Raw genomic sequence first — 20569 nt, forward strand, 5'->3', positions numbered from 1 at the left:
GGGGTAAAGAAAAGGGAACAAAAATTTATTAAATGCCTACTATGTACCAGGCACTGTGCTAAGAGCTTTACAATTATTATTTAATTTAATCCTTACAATAGTCCTGTAAGGTAAGTGCTATTATCCCCATTTTTTACAGTTGAGGAAACTGAGGCCGAGAGCACTTGAGCAAAAAACTAGTCAGAAAACTAGTAAATGTTTGAGGCTTTGAACTAATGTTTTCTTGCCTCAAAGACCAGCCCCACCAAGGTCACACAACCAGCTTTGTCCTGTCACCACAAACACATCTCCCTCAGTCTTAAAAAAAAAAACAACTAATTTCAAGGTAAAGATTACACACCTGCACGTAGTCACCTACTCACCCTTAGCCTTTTCTGACTGACAAAGGTAAAACAGGGCCTTTAAACAGATAAAGGAAAAATCTTTGTCTTACAATAGGAATCAAGGGACAGCTTCTAACTATCCTCACTCATGGCTAGGCTAACTTCTTTACATCTCTCAAAGTTCAGTGAGGGTGTAAATATTAAGGGCAGGGACTAGATTCAGATGGCCTGAATATTCTTCTCAAGTCAGATCCAAAATAGACATTTTCACTTCCCACCTTGAGAGCAAAAACAGAAGAAATTATAAAGGAGAGACTCAAACAGCTTTAGAACAAAACCGTTGTATTTCTACTAATAGGTACAGAGGATTTTGTAATATGGATGAATATTATGAATGGCAAATAATACAAATATATTTTATTTTGGAAAAAAAAGTTTACATAAGTAATGGGACACTTTGGAAACACTCTTGCTTAACCATGTTACTGAACAAAAACAATGCCACTTTAAGCACAAACATCCTCCTCTTCAACATGTATTTGGAGATAGGAAGACAGCACTTGGTTTAAAAAAAAAAAACCAAAACCAAAATGACCTTATGTTAAGGCCTCATCACCTAAGTGTAAACAATGTAGAATGAATTCACCATACATAGTTCTGATACTGGCTATAGCAAATCCTTGGTGTGTCTGTGTTTTGAGAGCTATGGAACACATACCTTCACTCACCCTCCTAGAAGGGCTGCTGTATCACAGTCTAACTTGAGTTCTTGGCAGGTAGGACTGAAGAATGTCAAACAAGTTTTACAAACCATTTAGAGTGAACTGCCAGTGTTCCCTTTAAGTACATTAAGAAACAGGTAACAATAGAAAGACACTGCTTAGAAGTTATTCTTCTCACTTTGGTGCAAATCTTTTTTGTTTTTATTTGTGATTTATGCACTTGTCTGATTCATATACTTACAGTACAAACTCTAGTAACCTGCCACAAAGCATTAAGCACAATATGCTTATTATTCTTTAGGCATCTGCATTTTTCAAGTTTTAATATTTATTCTTCTACATCCAGACTGTGTCAGCAGTTCTTGAATATAAAAAAATATATAAATGGGGTAACTATATTCTAAAAATGCAGATGCCTATAACAACCATGTTACTAGGGGGAAGGGAATTTTCAGAAAAGGAAGAAAGCAAACAAGTTCACTTGGAGGGAATGTGGTTCAAGTCTTTGGATTAAAAAATAAACAACAACACAAAACCCCCAATTTTTCCCCAGAGAAGCTGGTCATTATGGAATCTCCAGAAAACCCCTTTTTCCCACCAAAGGGACCTTAAAAATCCCATTCCAAATATTTAAAAATCTACAGCTAACAGGATGCCATGAAGTGGCAGTCAGAAGAGAAAGAAAGGATGTCTGTAGATATATCTTGCAGCATAGCATCTTTAGCTATTGGTTGATTGGTAAAAAAAACCACTGGTGTACCAGAAGTGCTATTAAGGATAAGGGTAGGAGAGTACTGAAAACATTACCTGCCTGTTTGTGAGAGGGCTTTCATGGCTAGGAAATTTTCTAACCAGTACATAAATTTCAGGACATATCTCTTTCTCTTTTCAATGTTAAAAAATAACTGAATTAAAAAAAATCCTACAAGTAGATACAGTCACAAGAGGAAGTTACATGGCAAGGATCACTCACACACACACGCGCACACACGCACACACACACACACAAAACATCAAGACAATGCTATTGGTTCAATATTATTCCAAGAGGCTAGAAAACCTGTTAACTTTGAAAGCCCTAGCAAATACCACACTTGTTTACAAACCACCTACTTATAAGATCATACTTTGAATCTTTTTTTTCCTTTCCTTTCTTCTTTTTTTTTTTTTTGCATGTTACAAATGGAGAATTTCACATCCAGCCTTAAGCATTTTGCATTTCTTTGCCAATCTTGTAGCTGAGTATCTTGTTCCAGTCGATTTTGGTGCGGGTGACTGGAAGCTGCCGGCGCAAGGCCTTGAATGTGGTGTCTGACATTGTCTGATAGTTCTCACTAATCGCGGTCTGCAATAGATAATTGATTTGTAGATAAATGTCTAGAACAGAAATTGAAGCTGGATCAGGCTGTATTAAGAAAGTAGCTTGAGTAATAAAGGAAGTGTCTGTAAAGCCCCCAATTGACAGGACTTTTGATTTTTCTTGAGCATTTCTACTAATCACTGAAGTAGTTTAGGGAACTCTCCAGTGTGGGTATTTAAGAATTCCACTTAATTGTATTTTTTAAATGGAACCAAGGGGAAAGGCAAATCTAAGAATTTCAGAGGGACAAGATCCTTAAGTCTTGGACTAGTAGCACTTATGATATATATTAATATTAAAGAAAACAGATGTCTGATATAAAGATGATAGATTCAATGTCTCTAGATAAATTACAAAAAAAAAATCACATTACCTGATACTCATTTTCAGCATGTTCTATGATTTTAATAAATTCCTTGGCAGTTTGTACATCATCCTAATAAGAGGTAAGAAAAAACATAAGACTATCACGTATAAGCCCATACATAAAAAGCTTATTGAATAAAGGAATTTATTCTCCAATGGAAGAGATCATGAACACACCTTTGTAAACCTTGGTGCAAGAGCTGTATATTAACTCTCCTTTATGCTTTCCCCTCTTCCCCATTGCTTGTCAATTAAGCTTTACATTGAAATAGCTCCCATTGTTTTACATATTGTTCTCAGCATCCAAACTCATTAATGGATTGTTTTTCCTGTTATCTCTAGTTGGTCCCTGGGTCTTTTTTTTAAACTTACATATAAGCTGGTACCTGGGCAAGGGCTCAGCTTGTTGGGGAGCAATCAGCTGGGGAATGGAGGACTTTTCACAAACTAGGGGAGCTGCCTTGCAGTGACACAAGATCTCACTGGCCCTTTTTTCACTGTGTACACTTGAGTGTTCCTGCTCCCCAACTCTCTCAGGGGAGCTTTGTGGGATGTAGTTAGTGGCTTGCACATAACAGGTACTGAATAGAAGAGCAGCTTACTATACTAGCCACCATCTATTTCCCAATCAAAGGCATTACTGCTTTCTAGAAAGCAATTCCACCATCTCACTGATGAGCACGTTTCGTTCTGATCTTGGCAATGGTAGAAAGAAGGAACATTACATTCCCTAGAGCCAACCCTACAACTCTAGGTCAAAGATTAAAGTGGCAACTGGTGTAACTGGTTTTACAGTTGTCCCAGGAAACGTGTGTTGCTCTACTCATGGAGACTTCCAAAGGCAAGACCTTGAAAGCAGAATTTGTGCTCATAATTTAATTTTTTTACTTTCAAAATCAGCTCTAAAGTAGAATACAGATTCCTTCAGGGACAACTGAAATATGATGAGATGTAAGGCATTCATTCCATACTTACAGTAACAGTAACTGAATCTTGTACATCTTTGTGACTAACCAACTGAACGTTGCCATCTTCATAGTAATGGACCTGAACAAGGGAGTGATTGAATAAATTAAATAACAAGCAGTTCATATGGGAACGTCACCATCTCTGAGCAGGTTATTCACAATATTGCAAATGGAAATTCTTCTAACTTCAAAAGATCTCCAATATTATTATTGTGAGTACTTCCTTTATCAAGACAGAGTGTTTAGTGGATTAGTGGTTTCTATAAGTTGCTGTGGCTAATATTTGGATATTTACTCCTGGGTTCATACTCTTGAAATCTTTCTAAAATGGTAGGACCTGCTACACTTCGTATTTGCTCCACAGGTATAGATTATGAAGACCCATAATTAGAAATGAGAGAAGAACTTCTGTGGAGGTAACTCTCATTAAAGGTTTATTAGAGAGTATCAGTGAAGCATAAACATTAATTGAGATATTACAAATGTTATTTTTAAAAAAAGACATAATCTTGGAATAACATTCAAAGAAAGATACATGCATGTAGTATTTTCTCTGATCCTTAACTGTTGTCAACTGCTACCTAATATTTTTGTTGAGAATGAGTCTCCCTATGTCACTTAGGCTGAATGTGCCCACCAATGGCTCTGATCCTACTACTAATTAGCATGGGCATTTTGACTTGGTTAGTCTGACCCTTCTAAGGCATCCTATTAGCCCCCACATTCTAATGACTCACCCTACTGGTGCTGGATTTAGTGTGAATACCCAATTCACCAGCCTCAGCCTCTCTACTGGCAAGGATTACAAGCCTGGTAGTCACTGCTTAATCTAACCCATGTTTTATCCCTAGGCTTGAACAAAAACTAAACTAAGGTTGAATCTTTCTTGATACAGAACCTTATTAGGAGAGACGAAAAAAGACCTTTTTATAAGAAGGTTGATTTCAAGAGCCTTAGGGCAGATTTTTCATTGGCTGCTTTAAAAAAAAAATTCTATTTACCCTACCTTAGCTGAAGCCATCTCTTGCCAATCTCTCAGGACCCTATGCTATTTATACTCTAATTAAATGGCTCTCCTTGCCCTTCTCATCAAGTTTTTTGCTTTTACCTACTTAGTTCTATCCTATTTACTAAACTCTAAGTTCCTCAGTATCTGAGAACACGTCTTTTTTTTTCTTTGCATTCCTCAAAGCATCTGGTCCATAATAGATAGTCAGTAAATATTTACTTAATGAGCTCAAAATCTTCCAGTTTTGAGTTTTTGCTCAAAATTAAGACTTCTTTATATTTATAGTTTCTTTTCCAACTATGGGTTGGATCTTATCTTTGCTTTTTGCTTATTTATTCTAGGAAAAACTTGGTATTCCTTAAAGCCACAATCCATGCTCTCGATACTTAAAGTTTCTGAATCTTCTCCCACCCCTCCCTGGGCAGAAACAGAAGGAGAAAAACTGGAATCACATACTGTGTTCCCTGAATAGGAGTATCCTTGTACTACTGTCCTTTTCTCATCTGACCCCAATGCTGCTCTGGCTTCCCAGTTACAACGACAAAAAACTAGTTTGTACATCAACCCATTCTAACTCAGGACCTGACACAAATTTGCCCTTTTCATCCTAAAAAGCCACATCCATTTTCTTATTACAAAATCCAACTTCTGGAATAACTTCTAAAAACACATTTAAATAGAATGCAATCAAGTTCTGAAGCAAAGTTATGAAGAGGCTTCATTTCCTGGGGTCACTGTCATTTGGTCATTTGACCTCACCTGAATCTTTAGCACTCCAACCACCTGAGCTGTAGGTGGTGTGATGGTAAACTTCCACTCTGATCTCCAACGACCATTCCTATGCCAGACCAAAACACAATTAGAGAATAAGTGGACAGGGGGAAAAATAAACACAAAGGTTGAATTTTGAATGGACAGGGTAGGAAACTCTCTGTATTCTGAGAGTGATGACTAAAGGTGACATGCCAATCAAACTTTGCATTCAAGAAGATTCAGCCATAAATATCACGTTGCCTGACCACTTCTCCTCGGGCAGCACTATTTAAATAAACCCCATAACTCCCTCTAACCAGTGACTCTGTCAATATAATTCATATATTCAATATAATTTTGCTCTCATTCAGTTGAGAGAACTGAATAATAGCAGTAATTACCAGTAATGATTCACATTTCCATAGTATTTTGACAGCTCTATGAGGTAGGCAGTATAGGGTTTACACCTTGTTTCTCAATCAACAGGAAAACTGACGCTTAGAGAGGAAAAGCTGTTTTGCCTAAATTCATGTTTAATTAACTAAGTGACAGCCAAGGAGAGGCAAAACCAAGACACAACTGAAGCTGGGCAGATCCTCTGACTTCAAATCCAGTGCACTTTCCCCCACATCTCATAGTTCACTCCTATGAACAATAAGCAGCAAGCCAAAGAGAACATAAGGCAGAAGATGCTGGACCAGGGTGACCAGGAGAAGCAGTAAGAAAACACAACAGCCTCTCCATTCTTACCAGAAGTTTTTAGGCTGAAATTGGTGGCTCTCAATACAGGCAATAATAGTCTTCTGCCCATCTATAATTTTAGCATAAACCTATTTGTAAAAGAAAGAAAAAATTCAGACTTAAGAGGCAATATAAAGTTCTACTAGAGCTTGCCCACATGCCACTACTTTGGATGGACAAAACTTAAATGACAATATACCACTAAGGCCTAAAGCATGACAAAAAGATTAGTCATAATATAGGGGGTCACTAAATCCCTTCTTTAGGGGATTTAATAGGATAAAAATTTATTGCACAACTGGCCTACCAGAATCATTCATTTTTATGTGATACTTTAGCTTTCCTCACAATGAGTATACAAAGGAGGTGATTCAAAATATTTTTACTCCTATTTTACAGATGAGGAATTTGAGATTCAAGGCCCATCAGTAAGTGATAGTACTGGGATTTAAACCCAGGTCTCTTAAATTAATGTCTAGGCTGGCCTTCTCTATGTTAGCTATTATTTTAAAGTCATTCTTATCATCACCATATTGTTTTTGGAGGAGAATATAGGTAAAAATAAACAAGATTTCTTTTCTGAATGAAATCTTTTTATGTTATGAAGAACAATTAACTCAGAGAATCATACATAGAGCCAATAGCTCTTCCTGAAAATCTTATTTTGACATTTTCTCCATGTCCAACTTAAGTATTTTCTAACATACTCGTTAGGGCCTGTCAATACTGATGCCAAAATAACACAAATCTGATATGGATTTAAAAACTGATGTAGAGACATGCAGTGATGCTATATAATTTATACCATTTATTTAAAAAGTGACTCAGGTAACACAGGACTCCTAAATAAGGAGTAATTGATATCTAGTGGGCTGTGGTCCCAATGCATCAAGTAAATGTATATATAGAAAAGTATTTTATTTAAAAGTGAAATAACCAGATACTTAACAGTACAGAAGCCGTTGGAATAATGATCTTTCACATAGGCCCTTAATGCACTGTCACAGGATTCCCTCCATGACTTCAGAGCTCCATCTATGTCCTCAGGTTGGGGGTCACTTGCTTCTTTCCGTAAATGATCAAACTTAAAGGAAACTTTATTTCTTGGATCTAAAAATCTGCCACTACCCAGGTCACCGTGTTCTGTAATTAAGACCTTTCAAACACAGCAAAGTTTATATACATAAATATATTGAAAATAACATTTTGCTCAACACATTTTTGAAAACTCTTATGGGCACAAGCTAAATCTTTATTCTATTATTTGTCACTTATTCACGACTCATTTTTATTCTTATATAAGGAAACAGACAACTAGAAAGTAGGCAATAGGGGCGGCCAGGTGGCGCAGTGAGTGAGAGCACTGGCTCCGGAGTCGGGACGACCCGGGATCGGTTCTGGTTTCAGATACTTAACACCCACACAAAATAACTGTCCGTGTAACCTTGGGCAAGTTACTTAAACCCAAAAAAAGTAGGCAATGCTGCAAGAATCAACATTTCTCATCTTACTTGTTCTGTACCCTTATTAGAGATGACCCTCCTCATTACCACAGAGGCTTCCAGTGGATAACTTGCACATAGCATCATTATTAAAACTAATTTTCAATGAATAATATTGTGCTGTGGAACAAAATTTTAATTTTGCCTCATTTAGGCTTTACCTAGCATCTGACTTTCAAACATCTCCTGCTTTTACTGAGATCTCTTCTGGTCAGGAACAGATATTTACCTGGTCATCATACCCTTCTATCTTCACTGGAGTGAACTGATCCATATTATACTGGGCGAATGCACTGTTAAAAAATGTAAACAAGTAAACTCAATAAGACTAATGGTATACCCAAAACTACATAAATAAAATAAAGGAAAACTTACTTTTGAAAGATACTGTAGTAACAATAGCATTATACAATACTTTTGCTGCCTGGGTCACAGACTCCTAGTCTTGTCTTTAACAATAATGTAAAAATACCAAAGATCGAACAATTTAGCTCTCAGTTATTTTAACCCATTCAGTCAACCAACAAGCATTTATTGAGCACCTTCTATGTGCCAGGCATTGTGCTAAGGGCTGGTGACAAAGATAAAAAAAATCAGTCTGCTCACATTCTAATCAGGGAGACAACACATATCTAAGTCCCATAATCTTTAGGATACAGTACCCAAGCAGATGGTAATGTATCATCTTTAATGCCATTTTTACTGATAAAGTCATCAGTTTCTGATGGTGAACCATTTGACAATGCCAGGGATTTTGGTAGAAAGAACTTTCTTTCCTGGGTCTTGAGCAGCCGTAGCTACAGCACTCTGGCTGTGAGGGCTTTTGAGCTTTCCTGTTCATGGTGACAGCTGATCAGCATTTGGAATTGTTGGCAGTGAGAAAGGTGAGCCTTTCTCCCAACAATTTCTCCCCTCACTGATGGTTGTGTAGCCCAGGCTAGAAGCAGGACCAGGTTGTCTAGAGCATCCTGCTATTCCTAAGGTTCTTGGATTGAGGGTCCTGAACTCTCCTCAATGGGGTCTGAGGGGAGGTAGTGCTTGTGGTTTGATGTGCCTGGCTCCCTATCTCTCCCTTATGGATGCTCCCATGGTTTTAGCTTGGTTGGTTTGCCTAACTTGTAGGTGAGAGTTGGTCACAAGTTAGTGGGGATGGCTAACCTTTCTCTATAGAAGTTGCTTCCCTTAATGATGGCTGTGGGAGCTGGGCTAGAAGAACTGACACATTACTATTTCCAAGGCTCTCAGGTTACATGTCCTGAACTGTCTCCATCCAAAAGTCAAGGAAGGTGGAAGAGGGTGGCTTCACTTGCCCGGCACAAGACTGCCTCTTGTTTCTCTTGGAGTGCCAAGCTCTTTTAGGCTAGCTTGCCTGCCCCATAGCTGGCAGCTGTTGGATATAGCTAGCCCCTTGTCCAAAGGAAACTGTGCCCTTAATTCCCTTCCTTCTCCCACCCCTCACTCTAACCTTCAAACTCTCCCTCTCTGACTCCTTCCCAGGATACCTACCAGGTCTCCAATATTCTTAAAAACCTTCTCTCGACCCTAAATCCTCCCCATCCTCCTGAAACACTCATCCAAATACTCTATCTCTCCTCCCTTTCATTGGGTAAACACCCAGAAAAAGCATTCTACTCTCATTACTTTCACTTTCTCTCCCATCACTTCTAAATCCCTTGTAATATGGCCTCTTACCACACCATTCAACTGAAACAGTTCTTTCCAAAATTATCAATGATTTGTCATTTACCAGTCTCTACCCTACCTGACTTCTCTTGTGGCGTTTGATCCTGCAGACCACTTTCCTCTTGGATACATTTTTCCTGGGTTTTTGTGACACTGTTCCTCTTGGTTAGTCTATCTGAACACACGGTCTCCTTTGCTTATTTGTCATCCATATCATACCCTGTAATTATGGGTATATCCCAATGCTCTAGCTTTAGTATTTTTCTAAGCTGTCTCTATATATTTTTTTTGTGAGTTAATGATCATTTCTATGCAGATGACTCCCAAATCTACAATGTATTTACATTTTAAAACAAAATTTTAGTAAATCTCTATTCGGTGGCTACAACAAGAAGATTCTCTATTGTAGAATCTCAAGGGTAGAACAAGAAGTGGTCAGACCAGGCACTCCTTGGTTCTTGAGTGAAGAGTGGGACAGACAGGACTGCTCCTATGTAAAAATTATACAATAGCCAAACTTTATTTTGGAACTCTTAATTCCATCTACATTCCTTCTTACCTCCTCTCATTCATATGGTGGGATGTAAAATAATGACACTAGCTAATCTAATAAAAGACAAAATAATAAATGTGAAATTTCTTATTAGTCTCTTTTCTATCTTCACCACCTGGTTTCAGACCCTGGTAACTTCTCCCTTCGAAGTCTGTAAAAAGAGCCTCTTAACTGTTTTAATTTTTTTTTTTTATTACTTTTAGTCTCTACCTTTTCCAAAATAATTTTAATGTATAGGTCTGATAACATCATTCATCTCCTCAAAAACCTTTAGGGTCTTCTCATTCAGAATAAAATATAAACTTGTTAGCCTAGTTTTCAAGATCTTCCAAGAACTGATTCTAACCTATATCCTTCCAGTTTTTTCTGCAAACTGGATTCTGATTGTTTTCTCCCTCCATGATTTGTACACATTTCCCCATGAAATGTTGCTGTCCCCCCACCCTCCATCTATGACTTTTGAAGTATTTCTCTTTTTTTAAGGTATAGTTTAGGAAGCATTCTCTCGAGGAGATGTAATCTTTCTTTCCTTTAATCTCTTTCCTCAATTTGAAATTTCCAATGCACTTAATCAAATTCTAATTTACATTATGGATTATACAGTTGTAACTTCTGAACCAGAAAGGCCCTCAGAAATCATTTAGTTCAACCTTTTATTTTTATAGATGAAAAAACTGAGGCCTGGAGATGTTAAATGTTCTATCAGGGTGTATAGGCAGGAAAGCAAAGAGCTGATGTGGGGTTTGAGCTCAGGTCCTGACTCCAAATCTAGGACTTTTGTTACTGTGCTACCTAAATATATTCCTCATCTTCACTGCTAAACTATAAGGCCTTAAGGACAAAGACTTTGTAGTTTTAAATCTCTTCAAATCCAGTATCTAAAACTGTTTCTTGTTCATCTTTTGGGGGTCCAGATCTGTGATTTCCACTTTTCAAGGAACTCCCAATGTGGTAACTACCTACCTCTGCTAAAGCAGATCAGCAACTCTCTAATGCCTAGTTTTAGAGAAGCTCTTGAAGTATTAAGAGGTTAATGGATCACTCCCACTAGCATCATGTATGGCCAGATCCCCATTTCCAGATTCCTTGGCTGGGGCATGCTACCTTGGTCTTACACAGAGCAGACACTGAATAAATGCTTGCTGTATAAAACCACAGAAGACCAGCTAAATATATAAGTCCTCAAGAGACAAATGGTAAAGAGTTATCAAGACAGGATCAAGTGTGAGCTGGTACTAAGACATGTAGCGAGGGGAATGGGAAGGATTTGAGGAAATGATAAGGGGGAGGGGATAGCTCTGTGAAGTCATGAAGTAGAAGCACAGGCAGAAAGGTTAGTGGTGATTGTGAACAGGGGAAAATGCCACAATAATTAACCAGAACAAACTATAATCACCAAATACATTTTAAAAGGTATCCTTCTGGGGTCCAAAAGAAAAGCCTTCTGCCTCTTTGCTTAGTTGAGGATTTATGGAATTAAATCTGTCTTGGTCCTTGGTTGTCTAGAAACCCCTGTAAATGGAGGTAACCAAACCAGATCAACTGATACAAGCAACACTTGAGCTCTGGGCTCTCTGTGTACTGGCAAAGTGAATTCACCTGCCATGACTATATTTTTGTTTTCTGCTCCTACTCCCAGGCACTTCAGAAATTCCTATTCTTAAGGCCTGTCAGAAGAAAGCAAGGCAATTAAATAAGTTTTTCCAAGATACTTAAGCCTCATCTTTTCTTTAAAAAATTATTTCTCCTCTGAAAAAACCATAGTTCAAACCAACAAAAAGTCCAAATCCTGTAAATAAGCAAGCAAAATTAAACAAAAAAAAAAAGTGGTTGTTCCACATACACCCTTTTTGTTATTTACCAAATGATAAAAGATGTAAAAACCACACCCAGCATCTTCCAGGCTATGTCTCATCTCCAACTCCCTTTTAATACGGTTTCTCACCTCAGCAAATCTTAAGGTTTCTAAATGAATAATTTCCTTTTACTAAGCCTTAGACAGTAAACAGGCACAGGCTGTAGAGCAAAGGAAAAAAAGTATAAAAAGGAGACCAAAACATATCTGCCCCCAAGAATACTTTATGATAAACACTCAGAGAAAAAAAGTGAAGGGGGACTGAATGCTAATATTGTTTAAAACTGTAGGAATGGAGACTGATGAAAATAAAGTGTTACCTAAATTATGTTCAAAAGTACCATTTAATACAGTTTAAACACATTTAAGTATGTGTCTTAACAGAGTGTACACTAGGAGCACAGCTAATAGTTTGATTCCATAGCTTAGTCACATGCAACCCTGACTAATGCGTATATTTCCACACTTCAACCTCAAAAAAATGGATTGAGTCTTACTGCTCAAGCTTGTCATTCCATCTCTCCTCCCCTAAATTAGCCTAGGCAATGAAATACAAATAATTATTCAAATATTAGCTCTGGGCTCAATGCAGTGGCCATCAGTGTAGATACACTGCCACCCTTTATTATTCAGTTACCCTAAGGTAGTCCTTGTTCCTCATGCCCACACTCACATGGGATCTTAGAGATATTGTTTCATTAGGAGCCAAATGGTTGTGGACAGCCCATGCTAACTAGTCAGATGATATTGCTAAGACAGAGAAGCACTGATTTCCCACTGATTTAAAATAAGGATAACTTAAAAAAATTTTTTTCTGGGGGGGGAGGTTTGTAACTATAGTTTATTTTCACACTTCCCCCTTTTTAATGTTATCACACCCTCCTCTTTGCCCTTTCCTTTGTTGATTTTTTATGTAGCCCAGACCCACAATGAATCCTGAAGCCAGAAGGTCTCTGAAGTGTTGAAAGAGCTATTGGTTTAGACTGACCAAGTCTTACAAAGCCTCATTTCCACATTATTAGTGCTCCCTTCTGTGAAGCTATCTAAAATCACTTTATAAAACCCTATCTGAAAGTTGGATTCCATCTTTCTCATGAGCTGTGCCCCCTCATTAATGCAATGTTGTTTCTTACACATTTCACCGATATCAAATCCTCTGGTATCCTTTGGAAAACAGAAGGTACCATATGGACCATCAAGACCCCTGACTTCTCTCCTTTGTGAGGTACCTAGGATACACTCTCCCATATATCAGGACAGAAGCAGCCTGGCAGAAATTCTGTGTTGGTTTCCAGGGTCCCACCAGAGAAAACAGCATGGGAAGTTAGTCTTTCTCCCCCGGCAGGACCAGTTCCAAGTGTGATGCACCAAAGAATGGAAGGGCCTTTTCCTACCATCTAGACCCTGGTTATACTCTCATACCATCCCTGATCAACACCATGCACCCTAGTTATGTCTAGATGGTCCCTAACTATGATGAAAGTGGATGCTGCTTTGGGAGACAGGATTCCAGCTGCCCAACTAATAACTATTTTGGGTTCTGAAACTTAGACACCCATCATCATCTGGGCAAACCAGACATATTTACTTCCTCCTGTCATCAGTTGGTAGAACTAGACTAAGGACCCAGAAAAAGAGATTATTCAGCACTGTGTTCACACAAATCTTCCCCAGCTTTTCCTCTTTTGTGCTTTCCTGCCCATCATAGGTCATTAACAAAATTCTGTCAAATTAAAGTTGTTAATACCGTCCTAGGGCCAAAGTAATACTGACTTGCTACCTACTCTGGAGTTTGGTACTCTAGGGACTAGGTGTAAGAGGGAGGAGAGACAAGGAGTTAAGAGTAGTGGGGTGGTTAGGTGGCACAGTGAATAGAGCCAGCCCTGGAGTCAGGAGGACCTGAGTCCAAATCTGGCTCAGACATTTAACACTTACTAACCTTGTGACCTTGGGCAAGTCACTTAACCCCAATTGCCCTGCCTTCCCCCCTCCAAAAAGAAAAAAAAAAAGGAGTTAAAGTAGCTACCATATCTCCCTGAAGTTTCTTCCACCATTTCCTTTTACTGTGTGTAACTTTGGAAGCAGTGGAGAAATGTAAAAATCTGAAGACAAACAGAAATTTGGTCCTACGTACAAGCCAGTGTAATTGAGAGAAAAATAAAGTTTTTGAAAACTTAGAGAAAGCTAACTATTATGGGTTCACTAAAAACAAGTCATAACAAATTAACTTCATTCCCTATTTTAACAGGGTTTAGCAAACTGGAAAACCAAGGGAATGAAATAAACATAGTGTATTTTAATTTTAGCAAAGCATCTGACAGAGCAACTAATTATACAAACACATTAAACATATATATTTTTACATATGTGTATATACACATGTATACATGTGGATAAGATGGAGATATTTTAGTTAGATGATAGAACAGTTGGAAAGATTAACAGATGGCTGAAGAACTTTTCAAAATGAGTTGTTTAATAATATTTACCATCATCATCATCATATTCATAATAACCTGGAAGGAAATCTCTAGAGGAATGTCAAATGACATGAAGACATAAAAGGCATGCTCAATTTGGCTTATTAACTGCTTACTAAACACAAGTACTGTGCTAAACACTAGAGATACAGAAATGAAAAAGGACAGAGGAGTTTGTGCTTTCTAGATTATTTATATTCCTTTGGCAGTGATGCAACATATTCATAAACAAGTATTAATACAAAGCAGGGTATAAAAAGGTAAAACCTCCTAACACTTTCCACAAGGGCTATCAGGGTAAATTTCACTGAGGAAGTAGCAGCTAAGCTTGATGTTGAAGGAAGAGAAGGATTTTGAAGGGCCCTGATGAAAAGGGAGTACATTTTAGACACAGACTGTTTGAATGCATGGAATACCCTCCACTGAGTAGTGAGACCTCCATTTTCTCTGTGACTTTGATACTGGAGGGATGCTTGATAATGTTCCCCTACAAAGAGCCCTCAGGGGCCTACCTGGAAAGTTTAGTTTAGAATTCAGATCTTAATAGGAACATTCATAACCAGCGAAGAGTTGGGATTTCAGATTTTTATTGGAGCAGGTTGCCAGCCACTGAGGAGTTTTAATGTAGTGTATTTTTAAAACTTCTGCTCAGTAAATGTACTTTAGATCTATAATGTAAGTGTGTAATCCTTTGGGTCACATGAAGTCAAGAAGGAAATAAGAAGCTTAATGGAGCTGGGTAGAGGTATTTTGATATGAAACAAGTTACAGATTGCCAAACATCTATTATGTAGCCATGAGGGGGGTAGACACGGTGCTGGGAGCTGGGAATACAGAAGAGGAAAACAAAATGGTCCTTATCCTGAAGAAGTATATATATTAATATTTGTACTTTCAACCCTATCTGGGCCAAGCATTAAAAGAAAACCCTAAAGTGGGAGAATCTGGGAAAGGCAAACTATGTCTTTGTGAGAAAGAGGGAAAGGAAACAGGAGCAGCTTGAGCTCAGAGCACCATCTGGTGACTTTCAGAGAGACTGCACTTTGAGCAGCCCACCAGGGTTGACCACTGCTCCACCCACACAGGGGAGATGGCATGTTAATTTAGAGGAAGAACAAGAAGGCCAGTTTGGCTGGAATGTAGAGTGTTCAAAGAGAACTAATATGAAATAAGCTGGAAAAGTAAACTGAAACCAGACTGGAGGGTCTCAAGTTGGAGCAATAAGGAGTCACTGAGGGCTTTTGCATACTAGAATGACATCATCAGACCTGTCCCTTAGGAAAATTACTTTGGCAGCTCTATGAAAGATGGGTTGGAGAAGGGAGAATTGAGACAAATTAGGAACTTATTTCAGTGAGAAAGGTATAGGGTACATGACTGAGAAGAGGATGATGTCAGAGATGGTGGAGATAGAATTAACAAGATCTGGTGAGGGAATGGATATGAGGGAGAGAAAAGAGTTTTCTGAGTTTATCAAATAGGTAAAAGACACAAAGCTGTAAAGGACAGTAATGGATTACTGAATCAAGATTTTAAAGGATCTCTAATGAGTTGGAACAAAATAGAATTCAACAGGAAAAAATGTAAAATTTTTACTTGGGTCCTAAAAGTTACTTTGTACAAGACCAATTACGACAGCAGATATTTCAGAAACCCCTCAGGAGCTGAGAAGCAGCTGTGGCACGAGAGACAGAGCTGGGATCAGAGTTGTCAAGAAATAGGTTCTAGTCCCGTCTCTGAAGCATACTGGCTGTGTGACACCAGGCAAGTCACTGAACCTCTCAGTGCCCCAGTTACTCTAAGATCATGAACAGCAGAGCAGATGCCAACTGGCATCAATGGAAGGAGTTTCTTCACTAAAAGGCTTCCTAAAGTGATGAAATAAAATGTTGGGTCCAAAAGGAAAAGGAAAGAGAAAAAGTCTTAGGGGTTTTACTTAATAAGAGCAAATAGTGTGACATGGCTGTCAAGAAAGCGAAAATGTCAGGCTATGTTATTAGGAAATCTCCAAAGCAGAAGTAGTAATACATTTTCTATACTGGAAAGTGACAGACAACATCTTGACATCTGCAGTTCTAGCTGATACTTAGGAGGGGTGACTGAAAACATGGAGACAACCAGATTACCAAGATGATAAAGAATTTCTTAGAATGTCTTAGGAGGAATGGTCAAATAAAGTTAACAAATGTTAGTAGGATAAAGAGAAGACATAAAGAGTAAAGGGAACATAATAGGCTTCTTTAAATGCCCCCAAACTGTTCTGTGACAGACACATACATAAAGTTAACTTCACACAGCAACAATTCTCAGATAAAACAATATATATGATGTTACTACTGATTAAAATTAAAGCATACGCCTTGCTTTTAAAGAAATGACAAATTGCTAAAGTACAATACGACATGTTTTATTAGTTTATAAGACTGCAGAAAATAATTCCAGCTGTTTTGAGAGATTGCACATAATGGGGGACTGAACTGTGAGTTGGAGACTTGTATGAAGTGTTGAAACAATTTATTAATAAAAAAAGAAAAAAGTGACATACGGAAGAGGGATTTGATTTGGGGGGTGGGTAGCTTCACAATGTAGATGATTTAGGATCAATGAGTCAAAGTTGCAGGCAAATTCCCACTGGAATTAGGATGAATTTTCTAAAAATTAGAATTGTCTGAAAATTCAACAGGTTGCCTTGTGAGGTAGTAAAGTTCCTCATCACCAGAAGCATTATAGCAGACTAGAATTCTAGCTGCAAGAATTGGCCAATTCAGCCCTTGTGACCACTGAAGCATACTCTCAAGGCACTGTCTCTGCTTCATCACCTACATTTCTTCCACTCATAAAGAATAACTGGACCTACTTCTTGAAACTGCTCTTTTCTTATGTCTGCGTCTTTCTGGTGCTGCCTAAAATAATGCTTATAATTGCCAAAAGTGTGAATGGCTGCAGTTCTATAACCTGAAGGAACTGTAACTTTATATTCTAGTTTGTTTATAACATAATAGCAAGAGGTTTTTTTTTTTTAATTTTAGATAAGCCTTGAAAAGTTTAACTAAATGAAGATGGGGGAAAGCTGTTCGACCCAGCAGGGATGTTTTAAAAGAGATTCTCGCACTGGATGAAAAGGCTGGACTGAATGACCTCTGAGGTGCCTTCCAATTCTAAGATTTTATGAAGTCAAATGTAGGCACTAAAGTCTGAGGTCACTGTTTTATTTTGTTCATGAGTTGTGGTGTGTCTGGATGATGATATTATCAGTGACTTTGTGTCAGTTCTCTATGAACACTTAAAGAAACATACGATTTCTGATAGGAATTGCTGAAGGACAGCTATTTAAAATGCTACAGATGGTCTACATGTTACATATGCACTACAGTTCTAGACTGATTAGCTAGGAGCTTTTTGGGAGGTGCCTTGAAAAACTTTAAAATTTTTCTAGATAAAAGATTAATCTCTAACTTTTTCTAAAGTAATAATATATTTACATTGGAACTGAATATGGTGCATGATAACTCACTAAATGCAAATTAACACTCTGCTTAGCACAGTGCCAGGCACATAGCAGGTAGTATTTATCAATATAAATGAGAAAAAAGAGAGGATGGTGCTTCTTAAGTGTTTAGTAACTATTTTCCCCCACATTGTTTAATGACAGACAGATGCTGAAAATCTGCTTTATTTTGTGCAACATAAGCTTCCAGAGGTCTGGTTCTCTACAAATAATATATTCAACATTAAGGTGGTAGACTAAAATAGGTTTTCAAAAGTACTTACTGAGCTGCCCCTTCCCTGAGAAGATTGTCATTGTTAAGTAGTAACCGGACATCTGGGGGGAAAATATTAAAAAGGTTGAGAAAAGGACATACAATTTTTTAGCAACATCTAGGTTAGACTGTTAGGTATTAAAAAACTAATATTTGTATGGATATATCACCAGACAGCAACAAATACAAATACATTCTAAGTATAGGAACAGGCATAGGGACTAGATCTGTGATTTCATGTAGGTGAGCACTTTCTTTTTAACTTATAGTCTTAGAAAACTGCCTAGAGCACCATAGGGACTGGATCTGGGATTTCATGCAGGTGAGCACTTTGTTTTTAACTTACAGTTTTAGAAAACTGCCTAGAACACCAAGGTTAAATGACTTGTCAAGGGTCACACAGCTAGGATGGGTCAGAGGTGGGACTTAAAGCAGGTCCTAAACCTACACTGATACACTGTGTCTCAGACTTTGTGCCTACTACTTCCATAGAAGGTACTGTGGAAATAAAAACCATCAAAGGTTTCTTTCAAAGGATTTTACAATGACTGATGACAGCCTAGTTAGTATCATTTTACAAACAAATTACAATTAGCATTTTTTAGTCCTTTTATCTTAGAATATCGTGGTACATTCACCTAGATGGAAATAAGAAAATCTTCTGAAAATATTGGACACTGGTCAATGGCACTGACATTGCTCAATGTTTCTCTATGCAGAGGTCAGCAGCCTTTTAAATAGATGTGCCCAAATTCCTCTCACTTTCCTTTTGCCATACTGGGGAAGGCATTTGTGGATGAGAGAGAGAAAGTCTGATTATAAACCCAGAGACTGCTGCTCAAAGCTCCCAGGAGGTAAGAACAAACATCAGGCATGCCAATAAAAACGGGCACTCATGCCACAGGAAAGTTGCCAACCTCTGGTCGAATATTTTGGTCTCATTTGTCTTTATGATACTCCAATGAAGTAGATATAATTGGTAGCTATGATACATCTTGTTTCATAAGATTAAGGTTTAAAATGAATTAAAGTCAAAGTTTAAATTGCACTTTTTAATTGCAATGAATGTGTTTCAATTAGTTGTTTGAAAGATATACTTAGAAACAATGGAGGAAATAATTACCACTCCCCACCCCCAAATAATAAGCAGATGCCAACCAGGATATTAAATGGTTACTGACCCTAATTCTGCTTTGTTACACTAGGCTAAAATCACTCAATATTAACAGCTGACATGCTTAGTGATTTTTTTTTTAACTGGTTAAAACATCTTGGCATTCCAATATCATTTCTCTCTGGAATCTTGAAATAAAGCAACTGTACTAGATTGAGCACTGGAACTTTATGTTCAAAGTATATAGAAAATTTTGGAACTTATAATACAGGATGGGTTTACTATTGTATTTGGATCTCAAGAAATGATCAGATAATAAATTAGCACAGGCATATAGTTTTGTATTTATTTATAGTACCTACAATTTGGATCCATATTCTGAGTCTCACATTTTGGGATCATATGCTTCTTGCTAGTCCTTGATAGCCTCAGTTCTGGTTCTGGATCATTTAATCAGTGTTCTGGATAACGGGGTAGTGGGAAAGATGATAGGGAGCTCTAGTACACAGGTATTATGAGTTATTAAAGTAATGACTTGTAATGAAGAGAAAACTACAAGGTCAAGTCATTACATTCTTCCTCTCTAATGAAGTCATTATTTAACAATTTAACATTTACTAGTATTTAACTACTCACCATTAAACACTTCATTAAATTCTCCTGGGGGAGCATGAGTGATGAACTTGGCAGCTATCCGTACCTACAGGAAAAGCAGAAAATTAATGATTAGTGATTACTGGTAGCTAATGTAAATGGTCAATGCAGCAAAATACATCTGAACTGATTATGGGGTACATGTATTTGTCTAATCATCCTATCTTTAGGAGAAAAGATCAATTTTCATCATAGAATAATATATTCAGCAAAATGGACTTTAATTCTTTTTTCTCTTTTGCCTCTAGAATAAAAATTCATATACATCTATATCTTACTATCTCTTAGGTCTTAACTTCAGAAAATGTTCAGAAGTTATTAGTTTCTAAATGAATCAGGTAGGGTAAAAACCCTAGGGAATATAGTTCCTGCTACAGTTTGGAAACATTTACTTCATGAATATATGTTTTCCTCGGGAGCCTCCCCCTCCCATTAGGGTAGGGGACAACTCTCTGGGAACAGGTGGAGTGAATTCTCTGCAATCAAGGTCAGTCAATAAACATTTATTAAGTGTATGTGCCAGGAATGGTGTTAATACTCTTGGGATACAAATAGGAAAAAAGAAATACAGTCCCTGCCCTCCAGGACCTTTAGATCTAAAGGAGGAAAACATTATTCAAAAGGAGGCTGAAAGGGAAGGGCAAAAGGAGAAGATGAAGGAGAGAAGGTACCAGAGGCCAGGCATGGTAAAGTCGGTCTGTAAAGTCCTAAAATATGGCAGCCAG

General features: G+C 37.7%; 1 protein-coding gene across 1 annotated transcript in view; it reads right to left on the reverse strand.

Moving 5' to 3' along the window:
* Nucleotides 1-648: 648 nt before the first annotated feature.
* The window catches only part of CAPZA1 (capping actin protein of muscle Z-line subunit alpha 1), a 43401-nt gene continuing 23480 nt past the window's right edge, over nt 649-20569 (reverse strand). The window contains 9 exon segments of the mRNA XM_069090362.1: nt 649-2390; nt 2779-2841; nt 3747-3818; nt 5508-5586; nt 6252-6331; nt 7192-7398; nt 7974-8037; nt 18087-18138; nt 19827-19890. Of these exon segments, the coding sequence (XP_068946463.1) occupies nt 2250-2390; nt 2779-2841; nt 3747-3818; nt 5508-5586; nt 6252-6331; nt 7192-7398; nt 7974-8037; nt 18087-18138; nt 19827-19890 (822 nt within the window). The 3' untranslated portion in view covers nt 649-2249.

The sequence above is a fragment of the Petaurus breviceps genome, unplaced genomic scaffold, assembly GCF_028583685.1.
Source record: "Petaurus breviceps papuanus isolate PSGF00001 unplaced genomic scaffold, PetGlider_PUasm1.0 186, whole genome shotgun sequence".
Taxonomy (NCBI): domain Eukaryota; kingdom Metazoa; phylum Chordata; class Mammalia; order Diprotodontia; family Petauridae; genus Petaurus; species Petaurus breviceps.